Below are 25,790 nucleotides of genomic sequence, written 5' to 3' on the forward strand. Positions count from 1 at the left end.
ATGGAGAAGAATTCTCAAGATTTTTCTTCTACCTTGAGCAATTTTCCTTCACAGCGGGGTGAGGCAGAACGAATATCTTCCAGTGGAGTATATTTTATATAAACAGGACAGTTTCATCTATACTGGAAATCTCTTGATATTTCTGTTTTTATTTAGAATATAGTAGGACATACACACACACAAAACTCTTTGGCTCTCTGGTAAGAATAAGAAAAACTGAAATGAATAAAAATCACACCTTAAAAAATAGAGCTAGCAATAATCGATGAAGGCAGACCTTAGTAAACTGAATTCCATGAGCGTGAGTCAAGAGTGTGGCAGTTTTCCTGCTTGGAGGCATGTCCCTGGTATCAATGTTAAGACGGAGAAGAAAGACTTGCATTAAATGGAAAGAATGAGAGATCAGGACAAATCATTCAATTTTTGACTGTCTGTGGAGGCTTTTGGGAAGGGATGGGGAATTGATAGAGCCCCAAAGGCAAAATCAAATCCTTAAGCCCGGTAACTCCTACCTTCTTGAATTTTGCCAGGAAGTAGTAGTAGAGGAGGGAATTGAAAAACCTAGCAAAATGTTTGGTTTTGCACATTCTAATGGTTCTTAAATTGTGGGACCCTGCTAGAATTGACTGAACAATTCTATCTGGCAGATAGAAAAGGCAGACTGAACAAAAATATCTGGAACTGTAGTCTAAATTATTTCTACTTAAGATTTTGACAAGATCAAAAAGGTGGCTGTCCCAGCTCAAACTGACTTAACTAGGAATCTGAATTATCAGTCAGTCATCTTAACTCAGAGAAGAGCAGAGACTCTCAGAGAAATAAGGAAAATTTAACAAAATACTACAGTTAATTCTGAACTTTGATCTTACAAACATATAGAATACTATGGAAAATTATGAAACATACAAAGAAACAGGAAAATATATTGCATAATTAAGAGAAAACAGTTAACAAAAATCTGATCAAATTGTTAGAATTAGGAGACAAGTATTTTAAAGCAATTTAGAGGATAATATTTGAGTGGGTATCTTAGGAGAGTAATGGAAACTGAAAAAGAATGAAATACAGATTCTAGGACTGAAAAATGCAATATCTTAAAAAAAATCTCTTCAAATGGGATTGACAGGAAATGTTTAGTAAAGAATAGAGTGCAGGAAATGAGAAATGTATGAATAAAAATGGAAGTCTGCTTTCTAGTTTTTAAACTTATATAAATGCCAGTTGATAGTGTAAAGCAAAAAAAATATTGTGGGATTTATAATGTATTTATAATTGTGTAGAAGTAAAACATGACAATAGCATGAGGTATGAGAGAGTAAATTTAAGTATAAATTATACTCTTACATTTCTTAGATTATATATGAAGTGGTATAATATTTGAAGGTAGACTATGAGGAGTTAATGCATACTGTATATTTCTAGAGCAACCCCCCAAAAAGTATAGCTAAAAGGCCATAAAATGAAATAGCATGAAAAAATGAACTTTATTGGAAGGCAAGAAAAAAAGAAGGAACAAAAAATATTTAGAAAACAGTAATATAGTAGACATAAATTAAGCTACACCAATAATTATACTGAATTAGTGGACTAAGCACAATATCAAAATATAGAAATTGTCAAACTGGATGAAATAGCAAAGCTAAACTACATGCTTCATACAAATAGACACTTTAATTATTAAGACAAATTTGGTTAAAAGTAATAGATGGAAAAAGAAATACTACATTAGCACTAAAAGAAAGCTCTATGGCTGTAGTGATACCAGGCAAGACAAAGATTATTAGCAGAAAAAGAGAACATCTTATAATGATAAAAGCGTTCATTTATCATGAGATATAAGAATCTTAAGTGTATATTTATAACAGAACTTCAAGATAATAAAATAATAAAAGGAGAAATAGACATATCTATACCTGTGGTTAGTGATTTTAGTACATTTTAGCAATTAGTAGGAAAGAAATGCCATAAATTGGTAAGGATATGTAAGATTTGAACATCATTATCAACCAGTTTAACCTAATTGACATTTATAGAATATTGTATCCGAGAGATGCAGTATGTGACATTTGAGTGCTCATTGAATATTCAGCAAGATTAGACAGTGTGAGGGCTGTTGAAAAACTTCAACATATTACAAATGTTTAAAATCATAATATTGTGTTCTTAGGCTATAATGGAATTAAATTAGAAATCAGCAACAAAATGAGGATTAGTAGATTCCCAAATATTTTGAAATTAAGATGATTCTGAATAATTCACAGGTGAAAGAATAAATAGGAAATTACAAAGTATTTTCAAGAAATTAAACAAAAAAAAACCCCAGAATACCAAAATTCATGAAATTCAGCTCAGAAAATTTACAGCTTTAAATCTTTAAGAAAAAGGTATTAAAATCAATTATTTAAGCGTCACCCTATGAATCAGAAAAATAGACAAATTCAAAATAAAGGTAAAAAATAGAGAAAACTAAAATTAATGAAATGGGAAACATAAGAAAATGAACATGTTGTGAAGGTTCTTTCAAAAAATCAAAACAGTTGATAAACTTAGGAAGATTGACAGCTTAAAACAATAGCAATTCATATTTCTTTTGAATTTGTGAATGATCTTTCATCCCAGGCTTCCTTATGGAATCATGTTCTAAAGCATCATTCAAAGAAGGTAGGGTTAGAAGTTATAAATCTTTTTGATGCATAGGCACTGTTATTTATGCAACAAATTTCTGCCACATTGAGTTATAAAAACAAGTCACAAGGTCAGTCCAAATTCAAGGAATGGGGAAATAGACTGGATATTTTGATCTTAAGTGGTGTAAAACATTGTGACCATGTTTCTTAATTTACAGTGATTAAATCAAATAGTAAAAGGTCTGAAATTTTACTGTACTTACAAGCTAACATGTTAACTGGCCAGAAAATATAAGACCTCTATATCACAAAGAATTTATTACTACAGAAGTCCCATCAGGGCAATATCTCCTGTCAGTTACCTGACCGTAAATCTTCACAGGGTGGAGATACAATGAAAGTCAGATGGCACCTGCTCAAGCAGTAGTGTTGCAGGGGAGGAACCCCAAATTAGGAAACTCTGATGTTGCAGAGGACCACTGGTGACCTGCGTGTCCTCTCATGTGGAGAGTACAAGCAAGAAACCTTATTTTCACTCAAATTTAAGCATACCTCTGGAGAAAGGGTATTGTCAATGTCAATAGCATTATTATTATTTGGGAATATCTATTTATATAAACATCTTAAATTTGCTGTAAATGGCATTGCTAAGAGGACCCAGGCCAAGCAGAAATGTGAGCTTTTAGTGGAGAATTGTTTTCTAATAGTGTATGCTTTTCTACAATAATTTGCATATCTCCCATATACACAGTTTGATCCCTCCCTTTTCCAAAAGTCTTATCCCAAGAATGTCAGGCTGGAAGTTCATTATTTTATTTAAATGAGGTCCAAGTACAGATGAGGCTATGGTATTTGTAATTAGAGAAATGCTAAACAAAAATACAATGAGATACTTCTATGCATCCACTTCAATTGTTAAAATTGAGAAAGACTAAGAATATCAAGTATTGGTTATGAATGTAATGAACTGTGGGAATCTTAAATATTAAAATCAGTTTAAAAAAATAAAAGTACACATACTTAGAAATTATTACCCAGCAATTTCACTTCCATACATTAACTCATAAGAACCAAAGCCTGCATTCTTACAACACTTGTACACAAAGGTTATAATACTCTTTCTTTAAATTATATTTTATTGATTATGTTATTGCAGTTGTCCCAATTTTTCCTCCTTTGCCCCCTTCCAGCCAGGACCCCGACTACTTCCGCTGACCCCCCTACTTTATTCATGTCCATGGGTCATGCATATAAGTTCTTTGGCAACTTCATTTCCTACACTGGCTCTTAACATCCTCCTACCTATTCTGAAAATACCACTTTGTACTTCTTTTTTCTTTTTAAGATTTTATTTATTTAATTTTAGAGAAGAAGGGAGAAGGAGCGGAAGGGAGAGAAACATCAATGTGTGGTTGCCTCTTGTGCACCCCCTCCTGAGGACTAGGCCTGTAACTCAGGCATGTGCCTTGACTGGTAATTCAACCAGCGACCTTTTGGTTTGCAGGCCAGCACTCAATACACTGAGCCACACCAGCTAGAGCCCACTTTGTATTTCTTAATCCCTTTACTTTTCCCCCATACCTCCAGACCTCCACTGGCCACTGTCCCAGTGTTCTCCATGTCTGTAATTCTATTTTGGTTCTTGTTTGTTTAGTTTGTTTTTTAGATTCAGTTGTTGATAGCTATGTATTCATTGCCATAGTTTTTTCTTAAATAAGTCCCTTTTACATTTTATATAATAATGATTTGGTGACAATCAGCTCCTTTAGTTTTTTCTTGCCTGGGAAACTCTTTATCTGCCCTTCGATTCTAAGTGATAGCTTTGCTTGAAAGAGCAATCTTGGCTATAGGTCCCCTGCTTTTCATCACTTTGAATATTTCTTGCCAATCCCTTCTCGTCCACAAAGTTTCTTCTGAGAAATCAGCTGGCAGTCTTATGGGATCTCCCCTGTACATAACTAACTGCTATTCTCTGGACGCTATTAAGATTCTCACTTTATCTTAACCTTTGGCATGTTAATTATGATGTGTCTTGGAGTAGGCCGCTTTGCATACACCTTGTTTGGGACTCTCTGTGCTTCCTGGACTTGCATGTCTTTTTCCTTCACCAAATTAGGGAAGTTTTCTTTTATTATTTTTTCAAATAGATTTCCAATTTCTTGCTCTTTCTCTTCTCCTTCTAGCTCCCTATGAGGCAAATGTCGGACCTCTTGAAGTTGTCCCAGAGGCCGCTTACACTATCCTCATTGTTTTGGATTCCTTTTTCTTCTTCATGTTCTGATTGGTTGTTTTTTTTGGTTTCTTATGTTCCAAATCATTGATTTGATAGTTGGTTGCTTTCACTCTGTTGTTGTTTCCCTATAAATTGTTCTTTATTTCAATTAGTGTATCCTTTGTTTTTGACTGTATCTTTTTTATGCTGTTGACCCTTGAGCATCCTTATAACCTATGTTTTGAACCCTGCTTCTGATAGGTTACTTATCTCTATTTGGTTTAGTTTTTTTCTGGAATTTTGTTCTGTTCTTTTCATTTGGGCCACATTTCTTTGTCTGCTGGTTTTTGCAGCTTCATTGTGAGTGTTTCTATGTATAGGTAAAGCTGCTTTGATTCCCTGTCTTGGTAGCATGTCCTAATGTAGTAGGTGTCCTGTAGGGTTCAGTGGCACAGCCTCCCCTGTTACCCAAGCTGGGTGCTAGAGGTGCCTCCTTTGTGTGGGCTAAGTATGCCTTCCTTTTGTAGTTGAGTCTTGATTGCTGTCAGCAAGTCAATGGGAGGGATTTACCCAGGCCAGACAGCTGGTAGGACTGCTTATGACCACTGGCCACCAACCACCTCCCTCTGTGGCTTGTGGGGATGGTTCAGTGGTGGTGCTTCAATGTGGTCTGTAGCTGTCAGCTGGGTGCTCAGGCTCTGGAGTTTCCTGCGAGGTACAGGCCAGGGTCAGCTACCATCTGTGTTCTGTCTGGGGCCACTTGCATAAGCTATGAATTGATCTGCAGATGGCTGCCACTAGTGCCAGGCCTGGGGCCACTCAGCAAGAGGTCCGGGGTTGGGCTCAGCTGTTGCTTGTTTGAGCAGATTTAGGAAAATCTGAAGCCTGTGCCTAGCCTAGCCATTCATATGGAAAAGCCATATTTACCAGCTTGTATGGGCCTATAAGTTGGGTGGGGTGGATCCTTAGGTAATTGTCAGGAAAGGACTAACTGTTGGAGCCAGGTTGACAGTTTCAGATATGGTGCCCCTGCACTGTGGCTCTGTGTATGGGAGGGCTCAGAAAAGGAACAATGGCTGCTGTCTCTAATTCTGTCCTGGAAGAAGCTGTCCCCCAGCTCTCGCCCTGATGCCAGACACTTCAGTTCCTCCCGAATGCCACCAGTGCCCTTCAAGGTGCTGCCCTGATGCTAGAGTCCAGAGAATGAGTCTGAGTAAGTCCTTGTTTGGGGCCATCCAAGACGATATGCCTGAGAATCCTTCAGCTTCTTCCACCAGCCCAACCCCCACTGATTTTAATAGCCAAAAATTAGGGGGATTTATCTTCCTGGCACTGGAATCCTGGAATAGGTAGTCTGGTGAGGGGCTGGGATCCTTTGCTGCAGAGATATCCCTCTGATTAATATCCACCAAATGTGGGTGTGGAACCAGCCCATTCTGCATCTCCACTTCTCCTACCTGTCTGGGTGAATGTGGTTTCCTTAATTCCTTAGTTGTTGGACTTCCATACAGCTCAATTTTCTGATGGGTCTAAGTAATAGTTGTTCTCTAGTTTAGCTGTCATTTTCCTGTGGTTGTGCGAGGAAGTGAGCCACATTTACCTATGCTTCCATTTTGACCAGAATTCCTCCCCTGTAATATATTACTTTTTATCAGGTCAGGTTGCCTCAGGGCATTAACTGGAATAGTACATGGGAACTTTGCGGGATGATGGGAAGAGTTTGTATTTTAATTGCTATTGCTTACATGGATGTATGCATTTGCCAAGCTGTGCTCTAAGGATCTATCCATTTTATTATGTAAATTATATGTAAAATAAAAACAAAATTGCTGTAAATATGGCAACTCCTTAGTAACTTCAGTATGTATGTCTAATACTTATTCAACAGTGAGATTTTTTTACACATGTTTAAGCTTACCATGGTTTCATATGAAAGTTTGATTAATAGGGCTGATATTGAAGAAACTCAGCTTTCTACTGGATTAGAATCAGACCAGTTGTCTGTGCTAATATTATAGCCATAAGTGTGAAACTTAGTTTTCTTTTCACCAGCTGCCTTTCCAAATTTCTCACTGTATGTGTTGTAGGCATAGCATATTTTATACATTTAGTTACTGATTTGTCCTTCATAATCAAATGCTCTTATACAGCGTTCATAATTTTTTCATTTCATAAATTTCTTACCTTCCTATTCTTATTCTTTTTCACACCATAATTCTCCTTGTTACTATCCATGTAGTTACCATTAATGGGTTAATAATGTCCATAAAATGCCTCAAAACTAAACACAGGTATACCAGTACAGATTAGCAAACACTGTGATAACCATGTTTAAATTAAAGTGATTTTACACAACCACTAAATACCATCTAATAACTGTGGGTATGCCTAAAGACCTTTATTGTGCATTTTAACTTCTGAACCCATTTAGAAAGATTGCTCCAACATAAGATTTCTCTGAAACCTAGTCAAGTATAATTTGTGATCTCTTTAGATCAATAGGGAAATACACTGTTTTCAGAAAACCTTTATTGCAGCAATTTTCAACCAGGGTGCTGTGAGAATTTTTAAAATATGCAATACCTGACTATTTAGTTAGGGGCACAGACCTCTTTTCTCTGACTGTCAAGTTAAAAAATGATAACAGCCAACACAACAATAGCTGTATGGTGTGAATGAGCAAAATTATATCTATGTTTTGTCATATTAGAAAAAATATAAATTTTTTGGTGTGCCACAGAATTTTAATATTTAGTTTGTGTGTGCCATGACATAAAAAAGGTTGAAAATCACTGCTTTATAGTGATTTTACTCTTTAGTTGTTGTAGTAATTTCCAAACTGAGAGTTTGTCAAAATAATACTAGAAGATGAGGAGGGAGAGAAGATGGTGATTGAGCATAGATGAAATGATTGACCACGTGTTGGTTATTATTTAAACTTTTGGAAAAAAGAATCACATCAGCATTTTGGTTTGGATAAGTCAGAATCTCTAGATGTGGTCATCTGTGCTTTTGAAAAATACCCCAAGTGAATTTTACTCAGCTAGTGCTACTATTGCACCCTACATTTCTTTTGTTTTTGTAATCATGAGTAGCTTTTTTAATGGTGAGAGATTTTGCTGGTACATTCTGAATTGCTGCCTAAATCTCTATAAAAATTATCAGTGGTCTCCTCTCTTTAACTAGAGTATTTTCATCTGCTTACAAATCCACTGTCGTGACTTTTGATCCATATTCTACCCTCACTACTGCTTTTCTTCAGTGTCCTTTCCAGTTCTCTTTTTTTTTGACCTATTTTTATAATAATTCAGGGCTTAATTATTGAACTCTTCCTTTTTTTATATCTACACTCATGCTCTTGATGCTTTCATATTATTTCATTGCTTTAAATATCATTTCTAAGCAGATGTCATCCAAATTTGTATCCTCAGCTTGAAATGCTTTCCTACGTCTCTGAATACTCATATCCTGCTTACTCAGGATCCCACCAGGGCATCTGTCAGGTATTTCACACAAAAGATTCTCAAGACAAACCTCTCATCTCTCTTCTCTCCAGTATGCTCCTTCCATAGTCTTATTCCATCGCAGTTTTTTGGCAGTTCCATTCCTCACATATGTGAGAGTCTCTTGAATGACAAAGTTAGTGGCTATCCTTTGCATGGTACCCACAAAGTATTGTTTATGGCATGTAGTATATGTAGAATTTGTGGAGAAAATTAAACAACTCAGTAGTGCTAAATCATTTAGTATAGGGACAAATATCCTCTCTAAAATACCCTTTGACTCTCTAAAACTCTGAAACATATTTATTAATACTACTGCATTTTTAAGAAAGATTGTGATGTATATAACTTTTTATGAATGCTGTTGTTTTGGGTTTCAGGTTATCTCACTTTGGAATATGTTGATTACAGGTATAGAAAACTTAGTAATGGCTTAAGTAAATAGAATTATTTAGTTTTATTACAAACCAAGATATCCAAAATTAGGCAGTAGTATTGATTCAGCTAATTCTAAGAGCAATGCAGTTAGAGACCTCACAGCTGATTTTGTATTTCTACACTGTCAGCCTTATTAATTGGGTTTCAGCCCTTATCCTTGTTGACTTAGGGTTCTAGAATGGTTGTTGCACAGTAGACATCACATTTACATGTAGTTCTGGATATGAAAAGCACATTTTTTTTTTTCCCTAGAGCCATCCCTCATTCCACCTCTAAAGCAGACTTCTGGGTATATGGCATTGATTTTAACTGTGTCATCCATCTGTGCCCTCTTGGGAAAGCTTAAAAGTAGGTGTTTAGTGGGATCTGTTACCAGCCCAAGAGAAGAAAAATCTTGGAAATTAGGAACAGAATCTGAGAGGAAATTAATAGTTTCTCGCCACGTAAAACCATCAAAAACTACTAAATTTAAATATAATTGGTGATTAGTGTTTATTTGCTTGGAAAAAATCATTTCTCAGTAAGTTTAACAATTGTCATTTTAATGGTAGAAGGATATTTATTATTTGATAGAGCAGGACTCTCAATAGTTCACAAATGAGCCCTGGTTAGTGTGGCTCCGTTATTTAGGTATCATCCTGCAAACTGAAAGGTTGTTGGTTCATTCAGTTGCCAGTCAGGGCACATCCCAGGGTTGCAGGTTTGGTTTCTGGTCAGGGATCATGCAGGAGACAACCAACTGATGCTTCTCATATCGGTGTTTCTCTCGCTCCCTTTCTCCCTCCCTTCCCCTCTCTGTAGAATGAATAAAAGAAAAAAAAAGTTTACAAATGAATTATGAATAATCCAATGATTGGATAAGAAACTAGCCATATATTTAGAAGTTATCGAGTTTGTGTATGTCAGTTTACACTGGTGAATTTTTGAGAATTTTAGTTTATGTTTTGAGGTAAATAAGAAATTAGGAAAGATGCTCCTTAAAGTCATAAAGGTCTAATTTTTTGTTCATTTTGTTTTTTGATTTCCATAGAATGTTGGCTCAGTTAAGAAACAGCAGGGAGATAAATTCAGCCAAGTGGTAAGTAGCTTTTTTTTTTTTTGGCTCTTTTTTGTTTTGTTTCTTTTTTTTGTTAGAAAGTGTTTGGGTTATTATTACGCCTTTTTTCTCGGCTGGCTCCTCTTCATTTGATTAGAAAATTTTTACATCTACCATGTTAACTTTGATTTATGAAGTGGCTCTTAGTTATCACAACACTAAAATTGTAATTAGTAGTCTCCATCACTTCCTGTTCAGTCCAAGCTACGCATTCTCCTTTGGTTTACTTTTATTTTTTTTAAATTATATTTTATTGATTATGCTACTACAGTTGTCCCAATTTTCCCCCCATTACTCAACCAGCAACACCCCCTGCTCCCTCAGGCAATCCTTGCCATTGTTCATGTCCATAGGTCATGCATATAAGTTCTTTGGCTACTCCATTTCCTACACTGTGCTTTACAGCCCCATGGCTATTCTATAACTACCTATTTGTACCTCTTAATCTCCTTACTTTCTTCTCCTGTTCCCCCAAACCCCTGTCCCATCTGACAACTATCAAAACACTATCTGTATCCATGATTCTGTCTCTGTTCTTGTTTGCTTAGTTTGATTTTTAGATTCACTTTTTGATAGACACGTATTTATTGCCATTTTATTGTTCGTAGTTTTGATCGTCATCTTTTTCTTAAATAAGTCCCTTTAACATTTCATGATCATAGTTTACTTTCTTATAATACTGTGTAAGGGAGGATCTCTTTGGGTGTTGCTACTCATTCCAGTCTCATATGGTACTTTCCTCCTGTGCCCTCAATAATCAAGATTCCCTCGTTTTCACACAGTAACCTTTTAGTCTGGTAAATTGGGGTCCATTTTGTACGGGCTCAAGGCTCACTGTATTTAATATGAGGTCTAAGCTGCTCTCTTCATAGCCTGCGTCCACGGGAAGTTTTCATTTAGATATAAACTTTTTTGTAGCTTCCTAGAATAAGCATCTAATTCCTTTTCTGAATTTATCCTCTCTTCTGAATTCTGCAGTTTCTGAACATCTGTCTGCCACATGATCTCTTCATGATTTGCACTACAGGAAAATCTTGGAGGTCGTTACCTTCACTAGTAATTACTCTGCCCTCTAAAGTGCCTTATACTTTAAGTGCCCTGCACAGAGTATAACGTAAAATAGACCTTTTTAAAATTACATATTTTTCATAGTAGCATTTCATGTCCTTTCTCAGAAATTATACTCCCAAATCCATTAGGATTTCTGGAAAATGGATTTTTAGGCCATATCTTTCAAGTTCTTGGATACTGTCATATAATATAAATATAAGCACAGTAGTTATGATAAACCAGAATAGTTTGAGACATTTCACCATTGTTGTCCCATAGAACTTCAGTGATAGAAATGTTCTATATCTTCTCTTATCCAGTATAGTAGCCATAGCCAGATGTGGCCACTGAGCATTTAAAAGATAGTGCAACTGAGAAAGTAGATTTAAAGGTTTTTTTGGTTTAACTTGAATTTTAAAGTTAAGATGTCTGGTAGTTACCATATTGGACAGAGCAGATGAGAACTCTTGCCCATTGTTCTTAGGTGTCCCGTTAATTCATTATCAACTGAAGTCTTAGGATCTCTTAAACAAAACATTTTATATTTTGGAATCTTTTTTAACTCAAAACACACAAGTAAAAACTAAATTACCCTTTTACAATTTATTATTAAATTTATATTATCAAATATATTATCAATAAAACTGCTTAGTCTTTAAAAAAATCTTCACCTCAGAGTATGTTTATTGATTTTTAGAGAGATATAAAAATATTGATGTGAGAGAGAAGCATCAATCATTTGCCTCCCTCATGTACCCCAACATGTGGAGATCTAACCCACAATCTATGTATGTGCCCTGACCAGAAATTGAACCTGCAACCTTTTGGTGTATGGGATGATGCTTCAACCAACTGAACCACCTGGCACTGCTTATTCTTTTGAGTAAACCCCTTTGTCTAAATATAGATGGTTAGTAAGCATTCAGTAAACTTTTCTGGTTATTTTTTGGCAAGATTTTTCATTATTGTTTTAAATTCAGGTATAATTGGCATTATGTTAGTTTCAGGTTTACATCATAATGATTTGGTATTTGTATAAATAACAATGATCACCACAATAAAGTTAACATATATCACCACACATAATTACAAACTCTTTTTTTCCTGTGATGAGAATGTTTAAGATCTTTTCTCTTAGCAACTTTCAAATATGCAATACAGTATTATTAACTGTAGTCACCTTCCTGTGTATTACCTTCCCATGAAACAAAGAGTTTAGGTAGAAACATTTGATGTTTCACCTCATAGTGTAGGAGAAGAAAAAAATTTTCTCAACCCTCTTTGGGTTCCTGCTTGGATTTGAAATTAAACTGACGAAGATTTATTTAAGATAAGTTTTATGTGCCATGTGAGCCCTTCATACAGGAATGAAGACCCAAAGAAACTGTTAAACATGAGTATTCTTATGCTAAGCTTGATGAAGAGTGGACAGTCATATATAAATATGATAGCTCACCGGACCTGCAATCAAGATGGAGGTGTAGGTAAACACAGCTTGCCTCTTTGCACAACCACATTGAAATTATAACTAGACAACAGCTATCACCCAGAACTGTCAGAAATTGAGTTGAATGGAAGTCTGACATCTATGGAATAAAAGAATCCACATCCATCCAGACTGGTGGGAGGGTAGGGACCCGGAGATACTGAATGGGCTTGTGACACACCCATGTGTGGCATACAGAAATTTGGGAGGGACATCTCAGGAGCTAGGGGTCCCAGCCGTATACCAGGCCTCCCAGCACAGGGTTCCAGTGCCAGGAAGATAAGTCCCCATAGCTTCTGGCTGAAGAAACCAGTGGAAATTAAGTTGGTGGAAGAAATGGCTCGATTCCCAAGAAGTTCCTGTTAAAGAACCCATACGCAGACTTACTGAGACTCATTCCCTCTGAGCTCCAGCACTAGCATAGCAGCTTGAAAGGCACCAGTGGCATATGGAGAGGAACTGAAGTGTCTACATTCAGGGAGAGAGCTGGGGAACAGCTTTCTTCCAGACAGATAGGCGGGCAGAGGCCACTGTTCCTTTTCAGAACCTGACCCCCACTAAGCCACAGAGCAGGTAGGCTGCTGCCGTAACTGAAGCTGCGGCAACCTGGCTAACACTATTTGCCTTAGGCTCAGCCCCACCCAACTTACAGGCCTGCCCAAACTGTTAACAATGGCTTTTCCATATGAATGGCTTATGTAGGCTCATGCTTCACATCTTTCTGAATCCTCTCAAACAAGTGCCAGCCAGCCTCAGTGAGCCCTGACTTCCTATGTCTCTGGCTAAGTGGCCTCAGGCCTGTCAGTAGCAGCAGCCAGCCTAAATTCACATCCTGGCTTTGACTGGGAATTTCCAAGTCCAGCACAAGCAGCAATCATCTGCAGATTGCTTTGTAGGTCATGCAGGATGGCTCCAGGCAAAACACAGGTGGTAGTTGAGCTTGCCTGCACGATCTGGGAAACCTCAAAGCCTGTATGCCCAGTGGACAGCTACAGGTGACATCGGAGTATGACCACCCTGCCCCTGCACATCTAATCCTCCATGGAGTGCAGAGGTTGGTGGTCAGTGGTCATAGCCAGTCCTTGCAGCTGACTGGCCTGGATAAATCCCTCCCATTGATCTGCCAACAGCAGTCAAGGCTCAACTATAATAGGAGGGTACTCAACCCACATGTATAGTGCACCTTTAGCACCCAGCTTGGGTTCTAGGACAGGCTCTGCCACTGGACCTTTCAGGATACCTGCTATATTAGGCCATGCTATCAAGACATAGAGTCGTAGCAGTTCTACTTAATACATAGAAACAAACACAGGAAGCTGCCAAAATGAGGAGACCAAAAGAAAAATACATGGCCTAATGAAAGAACAGAACAAAACTCCAGAAAATAAAACTAAACCAAACAGAGATAAGTAACCTATCAGAAGCGGAGTTCAAAACACTGATTATAAGGGTGCTTAAGGAACTTGGTGAGTACCAGTCAAAAATGAAGGGTACATGAACTGATTATAAAGAACAGTTTACAAGGAAACAACTGTAGAGTAGATGAAGCCAAGAATCAAATCAATGATTTGGAACATAAGAAACCAAAAAAACAACCAATCAGAACATGAAGAAGAAAAAGGAATCCAAAACAATGAGGATAGTGTAAGCGGCCTCTGGGACAACTTCAAGAGGTCCAACATTTGCCTCATAGGGAGCTAGAAGGAGAAGAGAAAGAGCAAGAAATTGGAAATCTATTTGAAAAAATAATAAAAGAAAACTTCCCTAATTTGGTGAAGGAAAAAGACATGCAAGTCCAGGAAGCACAGAGAGTCCCAAACAAGGTGTATGCAAAGCGGCCTACTCCAAGACACATCATAATTAACATGCCAAAGGTTAAGATAAAGTGAGAATCTTAATAGCGTCCAGAGAATAGCAGTTAGTTATGTACAGGGGAGATCCCATAAGACTGCCAGCTGATTTCTCAGAAGAAACTTTGTGGACGAGAAGGGATTGGCAAGAAATATTCAAAGTGATGAAAAGCAGGGGACCTATAGCCAAGATTGCTCTTTCAAGCAAAGCTATCACTTAGAATCGAAGGGCAGATAAAGAGTTTCCCAGGCAAGAAAAAACTAAAGGAGTTGATTGTCACCAAATCATTATTATAGTGTAAAAGGGACTTATGAAGAATAAGATGATCAAAACTATGAACATTAATATGGCAATGAGTACATAACTATAAACTATTGAATCTAAAAAACAGACTAAGTCAACAAAAAGGGCAGAGACAGAACTGTGGAGACAGAGTGTTTTGATGGTTGCCAGATGGGAGAGGGGTTTGGGAGAATGGGTGAAGAGGTGAGGGGATTAAGAAATACAAATAGGTAGTTATGGAATAGCCATGGTGCTATAAAGTACAGTACAGGAAGTGGAGTAGCCAAAGAACTTGCACTCATGACCTGTGGACATGAACAGTGGGGGGATGGTCTAAAGGAGTCGGGGGTGCTGAGTGAAGGAGGGCAAAGGGGAGAAAATTGGGACAACTATAATGGCATAATTGATAAAACTAGGGAATGTAGCAAGTCCAGTTTGTTAGGATCCTTCTCCTTTGTCTCCAGAGGTAAGGCTGTATTCCTCTGCATACAAGAGGGCACTTTTCACCTGAAGAATTATGCCCCCTTCAGGGGAGAATGGTGGAATGAGGTCAGGGTGGCCTTGCTATTTTTGCTGTTTTCTCAAATTTCTTCAATTTCAGGAAGTCAAGGTGCCATATATGGGCATAGTGCGTCCTGGATCCCTGAGTAGTTCACTTTTGTAAACCCTAAAAAAATATGTAGTAAAGACCTGTCGATATTTTAATCATTTTGAGCACCTGAGTACAAGTGTATCAATATATATTTAGAAGCAATATAGTGCAGTAAAAGCACAAAATCAGTTTCTTTGTAGAAAAACAGAGATAATGGTACATTTCTTAAAAAGCTATATAAAAATAATGCATGTAGTTTATCTAAAGAACTTATTGTGTGGCACATGGTGATTGAGTAAGGATAGCCAGATCTTTAACAAGATTCCCAAGGAAGCACTTATCCTATTGTAGATAAACACTTTACAAATACCATATAATTTGAATGGGAAGAGTTAGAAGCAGTGCCTTGCAGAGACATACTGGAACCTGAGGCAAAAGAAAAAATCATTAATGCTAATCCTGTTTTATTTAAAAATTAGCCATTTTGTTCATAAATGGATTGTTTTCGATTTTTAAAAAAATATATTGCATTAAAATATTAAATGTGATTAGAGTTTTTTTTAGTGCCTCCTTATTTTTTGTGCTAGAGCCATTTGCCTTGCTGGCTTCAACCTAGTCTTGTCCCTGGTTAAAAATAATCTAATACACTACCACAAGTTTATTATTTTACAAAGTTTTGGTAACACTAATTAGCAGTTAGTCTTTTTTATTGAAATGGGCTTTTCTTGGCTAATGTAATCTTAGCTTAGTTAGAACTAACCTATATACGTACATTGTATTCTTAACAAAATTAGCCTTGAGAATTTTCACTATCTCACAACTGAACCTTTCTCTCACTTAGTTTGAAATAATGAAGTCTATACATTACTGAAGCAAGGTTTATTCTCTAGTGTATAACCTTTTACAAGTATAAGACCTGTAAGTTCTTTAGAAAATTAAAAGACTACTACTTCATTGAACAAAATATACTTGACATAGGTTGGAATTTTGATGTGAAAAAAATCATAGAAAACTTAAAGGGTGATTGATTCTCGTGGCTGGTGAGGAATACTTGAAAATATCTTTGTATCCTCATTTTCATCCCACTCAAAACTGCATGTAGTCAGGTTCTTAATTAAAAAGCAGTTCTTAGTCACAAATTAAAGAAATATCTTTGTTGTATTAGGGTTTTGTTGAGGATGAGTAAAACTCATAAAGCATGGTTTTGTAGAAGCATATAAATGATTACTTAATCATCATTTTCTAAAGTACAGAAATACTTAAGTTCAATTTGAAATTCAGTGTATATAAATTGTATAGTACAGCAATGTTAAGTGCATTTCCTTGGGTGTAGGAGTGGAGGTATTTATTTGTGATATATAAATTGTGATAAGTGAATTAGAATAACTTGTTTTAAAAAATTATTATGTATGTTTTAACTAAATTTACTGTTATTTGAATATTGCAGTGTCTAAAAATGACTACAAAACGAAGTTTGTTTGTGCGGTTGGTACCCTGTCGATGCCTACGAGGGGAAGAGGAGACTGTCACTACTCTTGATTATTCTCATTGCAGTTTGGAACAGGTTCCCAAAGAAATTTTTACTTTTGAAAAAACTTTGGAAGAGCTCTATTTGGATGCAAATCAGATTGAAGAGCTTCCAAAGGTATGTTAATACTGTCTCTCAAGATTTGTTTTTGGTTATTTTCATGTCTTAGGATATGATAGTCCTAATGTTCCCATAATGCTGCTGATATATATGTGTTTCCGTATTTTTTGTTTAATTTTATCTTAAGTAATGAGCACACGTCACAAATTTTTAAAATCAAATTTTTAACCCCTGTCTCTTCATGTTAACTGCTTGAATATTTGTGGAAATACAATCAAACTTCAGTTCTTCCATCTGGAACAGTTTGGTTCTCCACCAAGTTGTTCGCAGAAAAAATATTTTGGTTGTTGAACAAAACTTTGGTTCTAGACCCGACAGCCCTTTTTTGCTGATACCTGTATGGTCAGTCACAGGCCTCTGGCAACAAAGGATAGAATGCATGCAAGTAGGAGTATGATTCAGTTTTCTAACAGATCACTTCTTGAACAGCTTTCTGGAACAAATTAAGTTCGAGAACTGAGGTTCTACTGTAACTTAATATTTTGTATTTAATTCTAGTGTTGTTACAGCCACTAAGGTAGAAAATAAGACTACACAACTTCTGCAGGCAATAGACTTAACTAGACAAAGAGTTGAAATTAGTTTTCTTTTTTCCCTAGCGAAGTAGCTCAGCTGGTTGGAATATCATCCCCAATAAGCTAAGGTTGTAGGTTCGAACCCTGGTCAGTACACATGAGAATCAACCAGTGAATGTATATATAAGTGGAACAACAAATCAACATTTCTATCTCCCTCTCTCTCCTTTCCTTCCTTTCTCTCTCTAAAATCAATTACAACCAAAAGAAAAGAATTTCTTTTTCTAGTTTTTATAAAACATCTACAGTATTATAATTAAAGATACATTTTTAAAAATATCACATAATTTGGTTAGACACCTTTTTTGAGATAAAATTCTGTTTACCCCATTTCAGTTTGTTTGAAAAGATTTAAAAGGACTTAATATTTCTGAAATATAGAAACAACTAGGAGCAAATTGGTTTGTTGCCTTGAAATGTTTCATATTATCAACTTATTAGCTAAAATTTTTCAGTAACTACTTTTTTCCCTTAAATCTTAATCCTTCTTTATTCCCTCTCAATGTCTTGTCTTTATTTTTTTTTTAATGGAAAAACTGCAGTAGCTTTAATTTAATTGTTAGAATCATTTATCACCCAAACAGTGTTTTTCAAACTGTGCCTGGACACATGGGTGGCTTAAAAATCAGTTTAATATGTGTGCATTTCCAAATAACAGGCTCTGGTTTGGACTGGCAAATTTAGAACATAAAAATATAGCATACCCAGTTAAACAATTTTCAGATAAACAGTATAATTTTTCAATATTAGAGTGTCTTATGCAATATATGGGACATGATTTTACTAAAAAATTATTCTTTATCTGAAATCCAAATTTAATCAGGCATCCTGTATTTCATCTGACAACCCTAACTTTAATGGAATAGAAAATAGAGTGTGTTGCATGTATCTATTGTTACATGAAGTACTTGTTTTAGATTTGTGTGTGTGTATACCTTACTGGGTGGCAGTGTTTTAAAAAATACTTTTCTTTCAGTGGCCAGTAGTAGAAACATTTTAAAATCCAGTGCCATCCTAGGTTGTCTTCTAAAGAAATCTACATATGGCAACATATAAAGTATTAAAGGTTGTGGTTTGCATGTTTATGAATTACTTCCCTAGGTTATGATAAGGTGCTTTATAATATAATTTATCCTTCTCTGTTGTTCTTCAGCAAATAATTTATCTTTCCTAGATAGTTCTGGAGAATGTAGAGGAAGACCAAGTTTCTAATCACCTCCAGTAAGGTCTCAGTCAGGGGATTATTGGAAAGACAGAGGCTTGCTATGATAGTGCAAATAACTGATCTCTTATACCTAACAATTTTCCATTTTTGGGAGAATGCTCTTCTTAAATAGCATTCATTATTCATTATGCCATTCTGACAATAGTTTGTTGTTGTTGTTGTTGTTGTTGTTCTAAAGACTTCACTTTTTTGTAACAGTTTTAGAGTCACAACAATATTAACAGGAAAGATTTCCCATATACCTACTCTGTCCCCAGACATGCCTGCCCTCCACCATTCTATCAACATCTCCCACCAAAATGGTACATATGTTACAATTGAGGAACCTATGTTGAAAAATCATAATCACCCAAAGTTGATAGTTTACTTTAGGCTTTATGCTTGAAACTATGGGTTTGGACATATGCATAATGAATGACGTGTATCCATCATTATGGTCTCAAACAAGATAATTTGCACTGCCCTAAAAATCCTCTGTGCTCTATACAGGTATCTTGGTATGAAACTTAGAAGTGGCCCATTTACCTACTACTTTTGGTAAATATATTTTAAGGTCACATTTAATTATTGTGATTAGCGTAACAAAATACTTGCTTCCATGTTTATTTTGTTCTCTCATACCAGAATTCTATATTTTGAGTAATTTTATTTATTTTTAAATTTTTAATTGATTTTTAGAGAGAGGGAGGAAAGGAGAGAGTGAGTGTAAGAGAGAGGAGAAAAGCATCAATTTGTTGTTCCACTTATTTATGCATTCGTTGGTTGCTTCTTATATGGGGATTGAACCTGCAACCTTATTGTACTGGGATGATTCTCCAACCAACCTAGGCACCCCGCCAGGGCTATTTTGAGTAATTTTAAATCCGTTGTACTTACTTTATGTAAATTTTTATTTTGGAAATAAGGGTGATTGAAATAGAAGCTCCAAAATTTAAAATATCTAACAGCCACTTATTTTTTACTACCTCAACAGAGAATACATCCATATACTTATTCTCACTAAATGCATTTTGCTTAGGATAGAAGTTTGAGGATGGTAAATCATTCTGAGTGCTTAGATTGAGTTCAGGTTCATAACAGCATAAAACAATAAGAAATCTTTCCTGGTATTTATGTAGGTATAACATTCATTTTTAATAATAGTATTTATTTGTATAAAGGTGAATAGATGAAACTTTTAAGGGAACTTAAGTAACAATCACAGTTCTTTCTTCCTTTGTTTCAATAGCAACTTTTTAACTGTCAATCTCTACACAAACTGAGTTTGCCAGACAATGATTTAACAACACTACCAGCATCTATTGCAAATCTGATTAATCTCAGGGAACTGGATGTCAGCAAGAATGGTAAGATTCTCTCCCCACTCCGTCCCCCAACCCCCACCAACTTTTTGTACTTGGGAACATGTTGTATTATTAAGATTTCTCTTGTGTTTTAACAAATAAAAATAAAAAGTCTGATTATAATGTATTGTCATATTAGCTTTCCTATATGTAAAATTTATATATAAGTGATCTATAAGAGCTCTAAGCAAGGTAGAGAATAAGTGTAAAAGAATTAGAATGACCTTTTAGTTAAAATGCTGTGATACTTGCAGGACTTACTATGAAAACCACTTTAGAACAGATTAAAAGAGTCATCCTGTCTTCACAATTAACAATTTACTTTGGTAAACGAACTAACTATTATGTGTACATATCTTCATCAAAAAACAAAAGTTACTTTAAAATGAAATATATAAATTTATTGCATGCCTTCATTTATTGAATCCTAATATCTTAGTTGTGGGCAAGCTCTATCAAACAATTAAATTTATATTTTGTAGGAAAATGATTAAATTTAACACTTCAGTTTTAAGAAATAAATCCTCTTTAAGGAAGATTTATGTACATATAATGTATTTATATTCACTGTAGGTTCAGGTTAGGGTTATAGTGATTAGTGTGTTATTGAGTTTCAGTTGTCAATAACCAATAAATTTTAGGTTTAAAGCTAGTTTGGTTGACCCTTGAATAATATGGGGACTGTGGGGCTTAGGGGTCTTGACCAATCTTAGAGTTGTATATAAATTTATTTCACTCTCTGCATATGTGGATTATGAGCCGCAGATTGAAAATACACATTTTTTAACCTTTTTAAAATGAATCATTTAACTTTGCAGTTAAAAATTTTCTGTTATATATTGTTTTAAATAAAATGTTTTAAATTTTATTATTTGAATTCATTTATATCCTGCTTCTTCCCCAACTTATTTTTTTATATATATAAAAAATAAAATACTGTTCAGCAATAAAAATGATTGAAACTTTGCCCTTTGCAACATTGTAGAGGTTACTTTGCGAAGTGAAGTCAGTCAGACGACAAAGACAAATACCATATGATTTCCCTTATATGTGGAATCTATAAAAACAAAGCATAAACAGATGCATGGATAATAGAGAAAAGCTGATGGTTGTCAAATGGGAGGGGATGGCAGGATGGGAATAAAAAAGAAGAGGGCTCAGAGGGGCCGGGCTAAAATGTGGTCAAGGAGGGAGCCTTTGTCACTGGTCCTGTGGAGCAAAGTGGCACTAGTGGATTCTGGAGAGGTAAGCAGGAAAAATATAAAATAAAAAAAATAAAGTTAGCTATTTGTACTGAAATTGCTTTTATTCCCTGTAAAACAGAATTAGGAGGCAGGTTCCCAGGATGACTGTAAAAGCCAAAGGGAGCTGAAATACTGTATACTTGTAGTAAACAATGGAAGAAAACTATATTTTAGACTCGTTTTTATTTCTGTCCAAGCAGTATTCACCTAATACTTATGTGTGTCTATTCCATGTATTTAAGTGAATGATTATCAGTCAGGCACTATTAGCATTCGTTGTGCACAACTTAATAAAAAACATCTCTACCCAGCTTTCAAGAAAATGACAGTCTTATTGTGGAGTCCCTTAGTAATCATTAGCTCTATAGCATGATTAGTTGATAAGTGAAACAAGGGAATTAGAGTAATATACACTTGGGTGCTGGATACAGAATGCAGTGTACAGGTGATGTATTATAAAATTGTACCCCTGAAAACTATATATTTTTTTAAAAACCCTCACCCAGGGATATGTTTATTGATTTTAGAGAGAGAGGGTTAGGAGAGATGGAGGGTGGCGATGGAGAGAGCAGGGAGAGAGAGAAACACAGATGTAAGAAACATCGATCAGTTGTCTCCTGTAAACTCCCCACCAGGGATCAAACCTAAAACCTAAGTGTGTGCCTACCCTGAGTTTGGTGTGTGAGATGATAACCAACCGAGCTGCCTGGCCAGAGCCGAAAACCTATATAATCTTATTAACTGATGTCACTCCAATAAATTCAATTAAAAAAATTTTTAAGCAAAAAATAAGAAATAAATGAGATTTAAACTTGAGAAGAATAATATTACAAGAAATGGTAGCACAGAGTGTTCTAGGACTAGCAGTGTTAAGAAAGGTCTGAAAGCATAAGGAGGAATTACTGGACCAGGATGTCATTCTCCTGCACCAGTGTTTTCCCGGCTTGTAGAATACGGGCGTAATGCTAGGTGGTCAAGAAGCAGTTGCTAAATGAAGAAATACTCAACACAGGAGGGCCCTATGCAAAATTATTGAGGGATGGAATAGTATAGCCTGGTATAAATAATAAACCACCACATAACAAACGCTACTGTATGCCAACTATAAAAAAAAAAAAAAGAAAAGAGAGAAAGGTTAGTAAATGAAAGTAGTATTAGATTTTGAAATTATTTATATTTTTAGTATTCAGATGACCACCAATTTAGAGATGGGTGGGAGTTTTATCTTATGTTCTGAGAGAGAAGATTGAATTACCTCCAAATTATTTATTATAACATTTAATCATGTTAAATATTGAGTAAGATGTTGTAACCTGTTAACTGAGCTCTTGTGTTTTCTTCTTTTAGGTGTTCATATCAATTCAGTCTGACAGTATTCTAGTATATCTTAATATGCTGGATACTGTTTTTAGTTTTTTCTTTTTTTTAAGTTGGTGTTCAAGTACAGTTGTCTCTATTTTCCCAGCACCACTTTCCCGCACCCTGGATACCATTTTCATATTCATTAGCTGTATGCACTGCTTGGAGGGAGGCAGGAAACATTGTGGCATACATGATTTGTGTTTCCACAAGCTGTGTTTATTTAAAGGCACTTGTGTTATCATCTTTGCTTTTAGATTTTTCTTAGTTTCTAATCTTTTGCATAGCTCTTACAGGGTTTTTCAGCTGGCCAGGTAGTATGATTTAGTGACTGAAACACTTTTTTAGGAATAAGAATTGAACTTTAATGATTGCTTTTTTGTTTATTGTTTCTATTATACTGGGGAATTAATCTAAATCTCAGTTGGTCTGTATGTAGTATTATCAATATTACCATCTCTGTGCCTGCCTTTTAAGACTGCTAACCACATTTTGGACTAGTCTGTGTATAGGAAGTATATACATTTAAGGTTTTAATATTTGTCATTATTTCTTAAGGAATTCATTTTTGTCATCATTTCCATTCTATGGTAAAAACTTATGTGTTAATTTATGAGTAGTAATCTGCTCTCCCCATTTGTCTCCAAAGTTTTGGGTTATTGTTAGCTTTTTAAAGCAAGAAAAAGGTTACCAAGCTGCTATTCCAAGCCATTTTAAATAGCACCTGGTGTTGAAGAAATTATCTGTTGTGTTCAAATGACCTATCTTCTTGAGAAGACCAATAAGGTTAATGATTAAAACGTCTGCCAAAGTGGTTGATAGGGAAAGCTGGTGGGGAGGGGAGATAAAAGAAATGAAGACTTCATAGTTATTAATTCCATTGTTTGAACACACTGAATAAAAAGCTAGGAATTACAAGGCAGAGAACCTAGAAAGAGTAGCTTAATATCAGCGATTTTCAACCAGTGTGCTGCAAGAATTTTTAAAACATGCAATACCTGATTATTTGGTCAGAGGCACTGACCTCTTTTCCGATAGATTATCAAATGAAAAAATGACAACAGCCAACACAACAGTAGCTATCTTATACGAATGAATCAAAATTATACCTATATTTTTGTCAGGTCAACAAAACATAGTTTTTGGGGGTGCCGCAGAATTTTAGTAATTAGTTTATATGTGCTGTGAGTTGAAAATCATTGCTTTAGGTCTTTCTGTTAGCGGAATTGAGTTGGAACTTAAAACTTACTTAGACTGGGTATCATTAGTCACTGCCAAGTTTGTTAATAATGTAAACTAACTGGGGTGTGCACTCGTTGTGCCTTACTGTAGTCCTTACCACTCTTTGTTTTATACCTGATCCAAATCATACATCGTATGATCCCCCTGGCCAATATAATCATTTGAGTTTGCCTTTCTGGTGTAGCCTTTTTTGACCACAACCTAGTGTTAAATGCAATACTGTTTATTACCATAGCATTTGAAGTGAAGAAACAGTAAGTAACCACTACTGACTTAACATTCTTCCATTGGATATTGCAGTATTGATGCGCTCCAAGTAGAGATCACCAGGAATTTATGTTTGATTGAACAATTTGGGTGTATTACTTGATGCGTAAGCAATAACCCCCGCCAAGGGCTTTGAATGGGTGTCTCAGAGGGAGTTTAAAAAAAAAAAAAAGCTTGTCGTACAATTTGGGATTTTGTTTCGTGATTTTGGAGGGTTTAAGAATATGAAGGTTTGCTGTTGATCAGATGCTGTCAAGAATTAGGGGCCATTCTATACTTTGAAATCCTAACAGATCACATCTATATGGAGAACAGATTATAAGGAGGCTAAAGCTATAATTGATAAAGAAACAGCAGTCATTCATTAGTAGGGAGAAGGGATTGGTTGGTATCTTGTGGCTTTGACAATATTCATATTTTTTGTTCAGTCATGATTATAAATTAGCTTTTGTCTTGATTTGTCATGGTCAAAGAATAACCTAGTCTGCTGTTGATATTCTGTGAAATGTTTACCTCAATAGAATACTAAGGCCATCCTTTGAATGCAAGGCAACTAGTTCATAATAAGACCAAAGGTTAGATCATAGTCCCAGGCCAGCTTCTAGATGTAACGAGGTATTTTTTTTTCTTTTCTGGCAGTGAAGAAAGAATTCTTCTGTACCTAACAAGAGTAATATGAACAGGATAGCCATGTTTTATAATATCTAATCTAGTGGTTTTTATTAAGTTTGAACAACAGTGTCAAATTCTTTTTAAGAGTTTATCACAAAGAAGGAGCACTAGTGAAATCAAGTGAGAATGTTTGAAAAAGGAACAGATAGTTGAAATCATTAGACAATTAAGAGGTAACTCAAGATAAAATTCAAGTTCTGTAATTTTGATGTGGTTGTGCAAAGAGGTGAACTATGTCTGTCTACACTGCCACCTTTGCTGGAAGTCTCACCAAGAGTGATAAATTTTAACAATAAAACTAAATAAAGACTGTTTAAGAACTTCTTGAGAATCCTGCTGGGATGACATAAGTGGTTGCGCAGTGGCTCTCACCCTTCTGCACGCCAGCCCAGGCACCCCGCAGGCATGCTCTCTCACGCCGTAAGAGGACAGTAAGAGGGACCTGAGAACCAGTGGAAATTAGCCAGGGCCTTTTTTGTACACTTGATTTCATCAACTGCACTAAAGTTTCATTGGCCAAGGCAGAACAGATGGTTGAGCCCAGATCAGGATTAGAGAAATTACACTTCATATTTTAAAAAACTTTTCTATTGAATTAATTGGGGTTACACTGGTTAAAAAATTTTTATTGATTTCATGTGTCACACTTCACATTTTGATGGAAGAGACTGGAACATTGAATTGCAGAGAGTAAAATAGGGAGTAAGGCCTTTAATATAACCAATCTATCACCATAGAAAATAATAGAAAATCTGCAGCATGACCCAAGCAGAGGGAAACTATAAAAGTGGAATAGTTCAGCAGGAGTGTAACAGAAAGGGCTGTCCAGCAACATAACCATGTGAGAATTTGTAATATGACAGAGGGGCCTCTACAAATCAATGGAATAGGGAAAACAAAGATTTTATAAATATTGACACAATGCATTTACATGGGAAATTGTAAAAAATAGAGACTTTACAGTATATTCTAAAATAAATTGCAGATGCATTACAGACAGTGATGAAAAACGAAAAATTACAATTACAGAGTGGAGGACTTCAGGGTAGAAAAGATTTTTTCTTTAACATAAAATCAT

At 35.7% G+C, this 25,790-nt stretch overlaps 1 protein-coding gene across 6 annotated transcripts in view; it reads left to right on the top strand.

Annotated features, from left to right (window-relative positions):
* ERBIN (erbb2 interacting protein) overlaps positions 1-25,790 on the top strand; it is a 125,308-nt gene that overhangs the window by 39,140 nt on the left and 60,378 nt on the right. For all 6 annotated transcript variants that reach the window (XM_054578427.1, XM_054578429.1, XM_054578432.1 and 3 more), the window contains exons 2-4: positions 9,811-9,858; positions 16,585-16,782; positions 19,814-19,931. In XM_054578427.1, coding sequence (XP_054434402.1) covers positions 16,594-16,782; positions 19,814-19,931 — 307 coding nt within the window. In that variant the 5' untranslated portion in view covers positions 9,811-9,858; positions 16,585-16,593. The remainder of the gene's footprint in view (positions 1-9,810; positions 9,859-16,584; positions 16,783-19,813; positions 19,932-25,790) is intronic.

Source organism: Pteronotus mesoamericanus, unplaced genomic scaffold, assembly GCF_021234165.1.
Source record: "Pteronotus mesoamericanus isolate MK-2021 breed Mesoamerican mustached bat unplaced genomic scaffold, CSHL_Meso_final contig_50, whole genome shotgun sequence".
Lineage (NCBI taxonomy): Eukaryota > Metazoa > Chordata > Mammalia > Chiroptera > Mormoopidae > Pteronotus > Pteronotus mesoamericanus.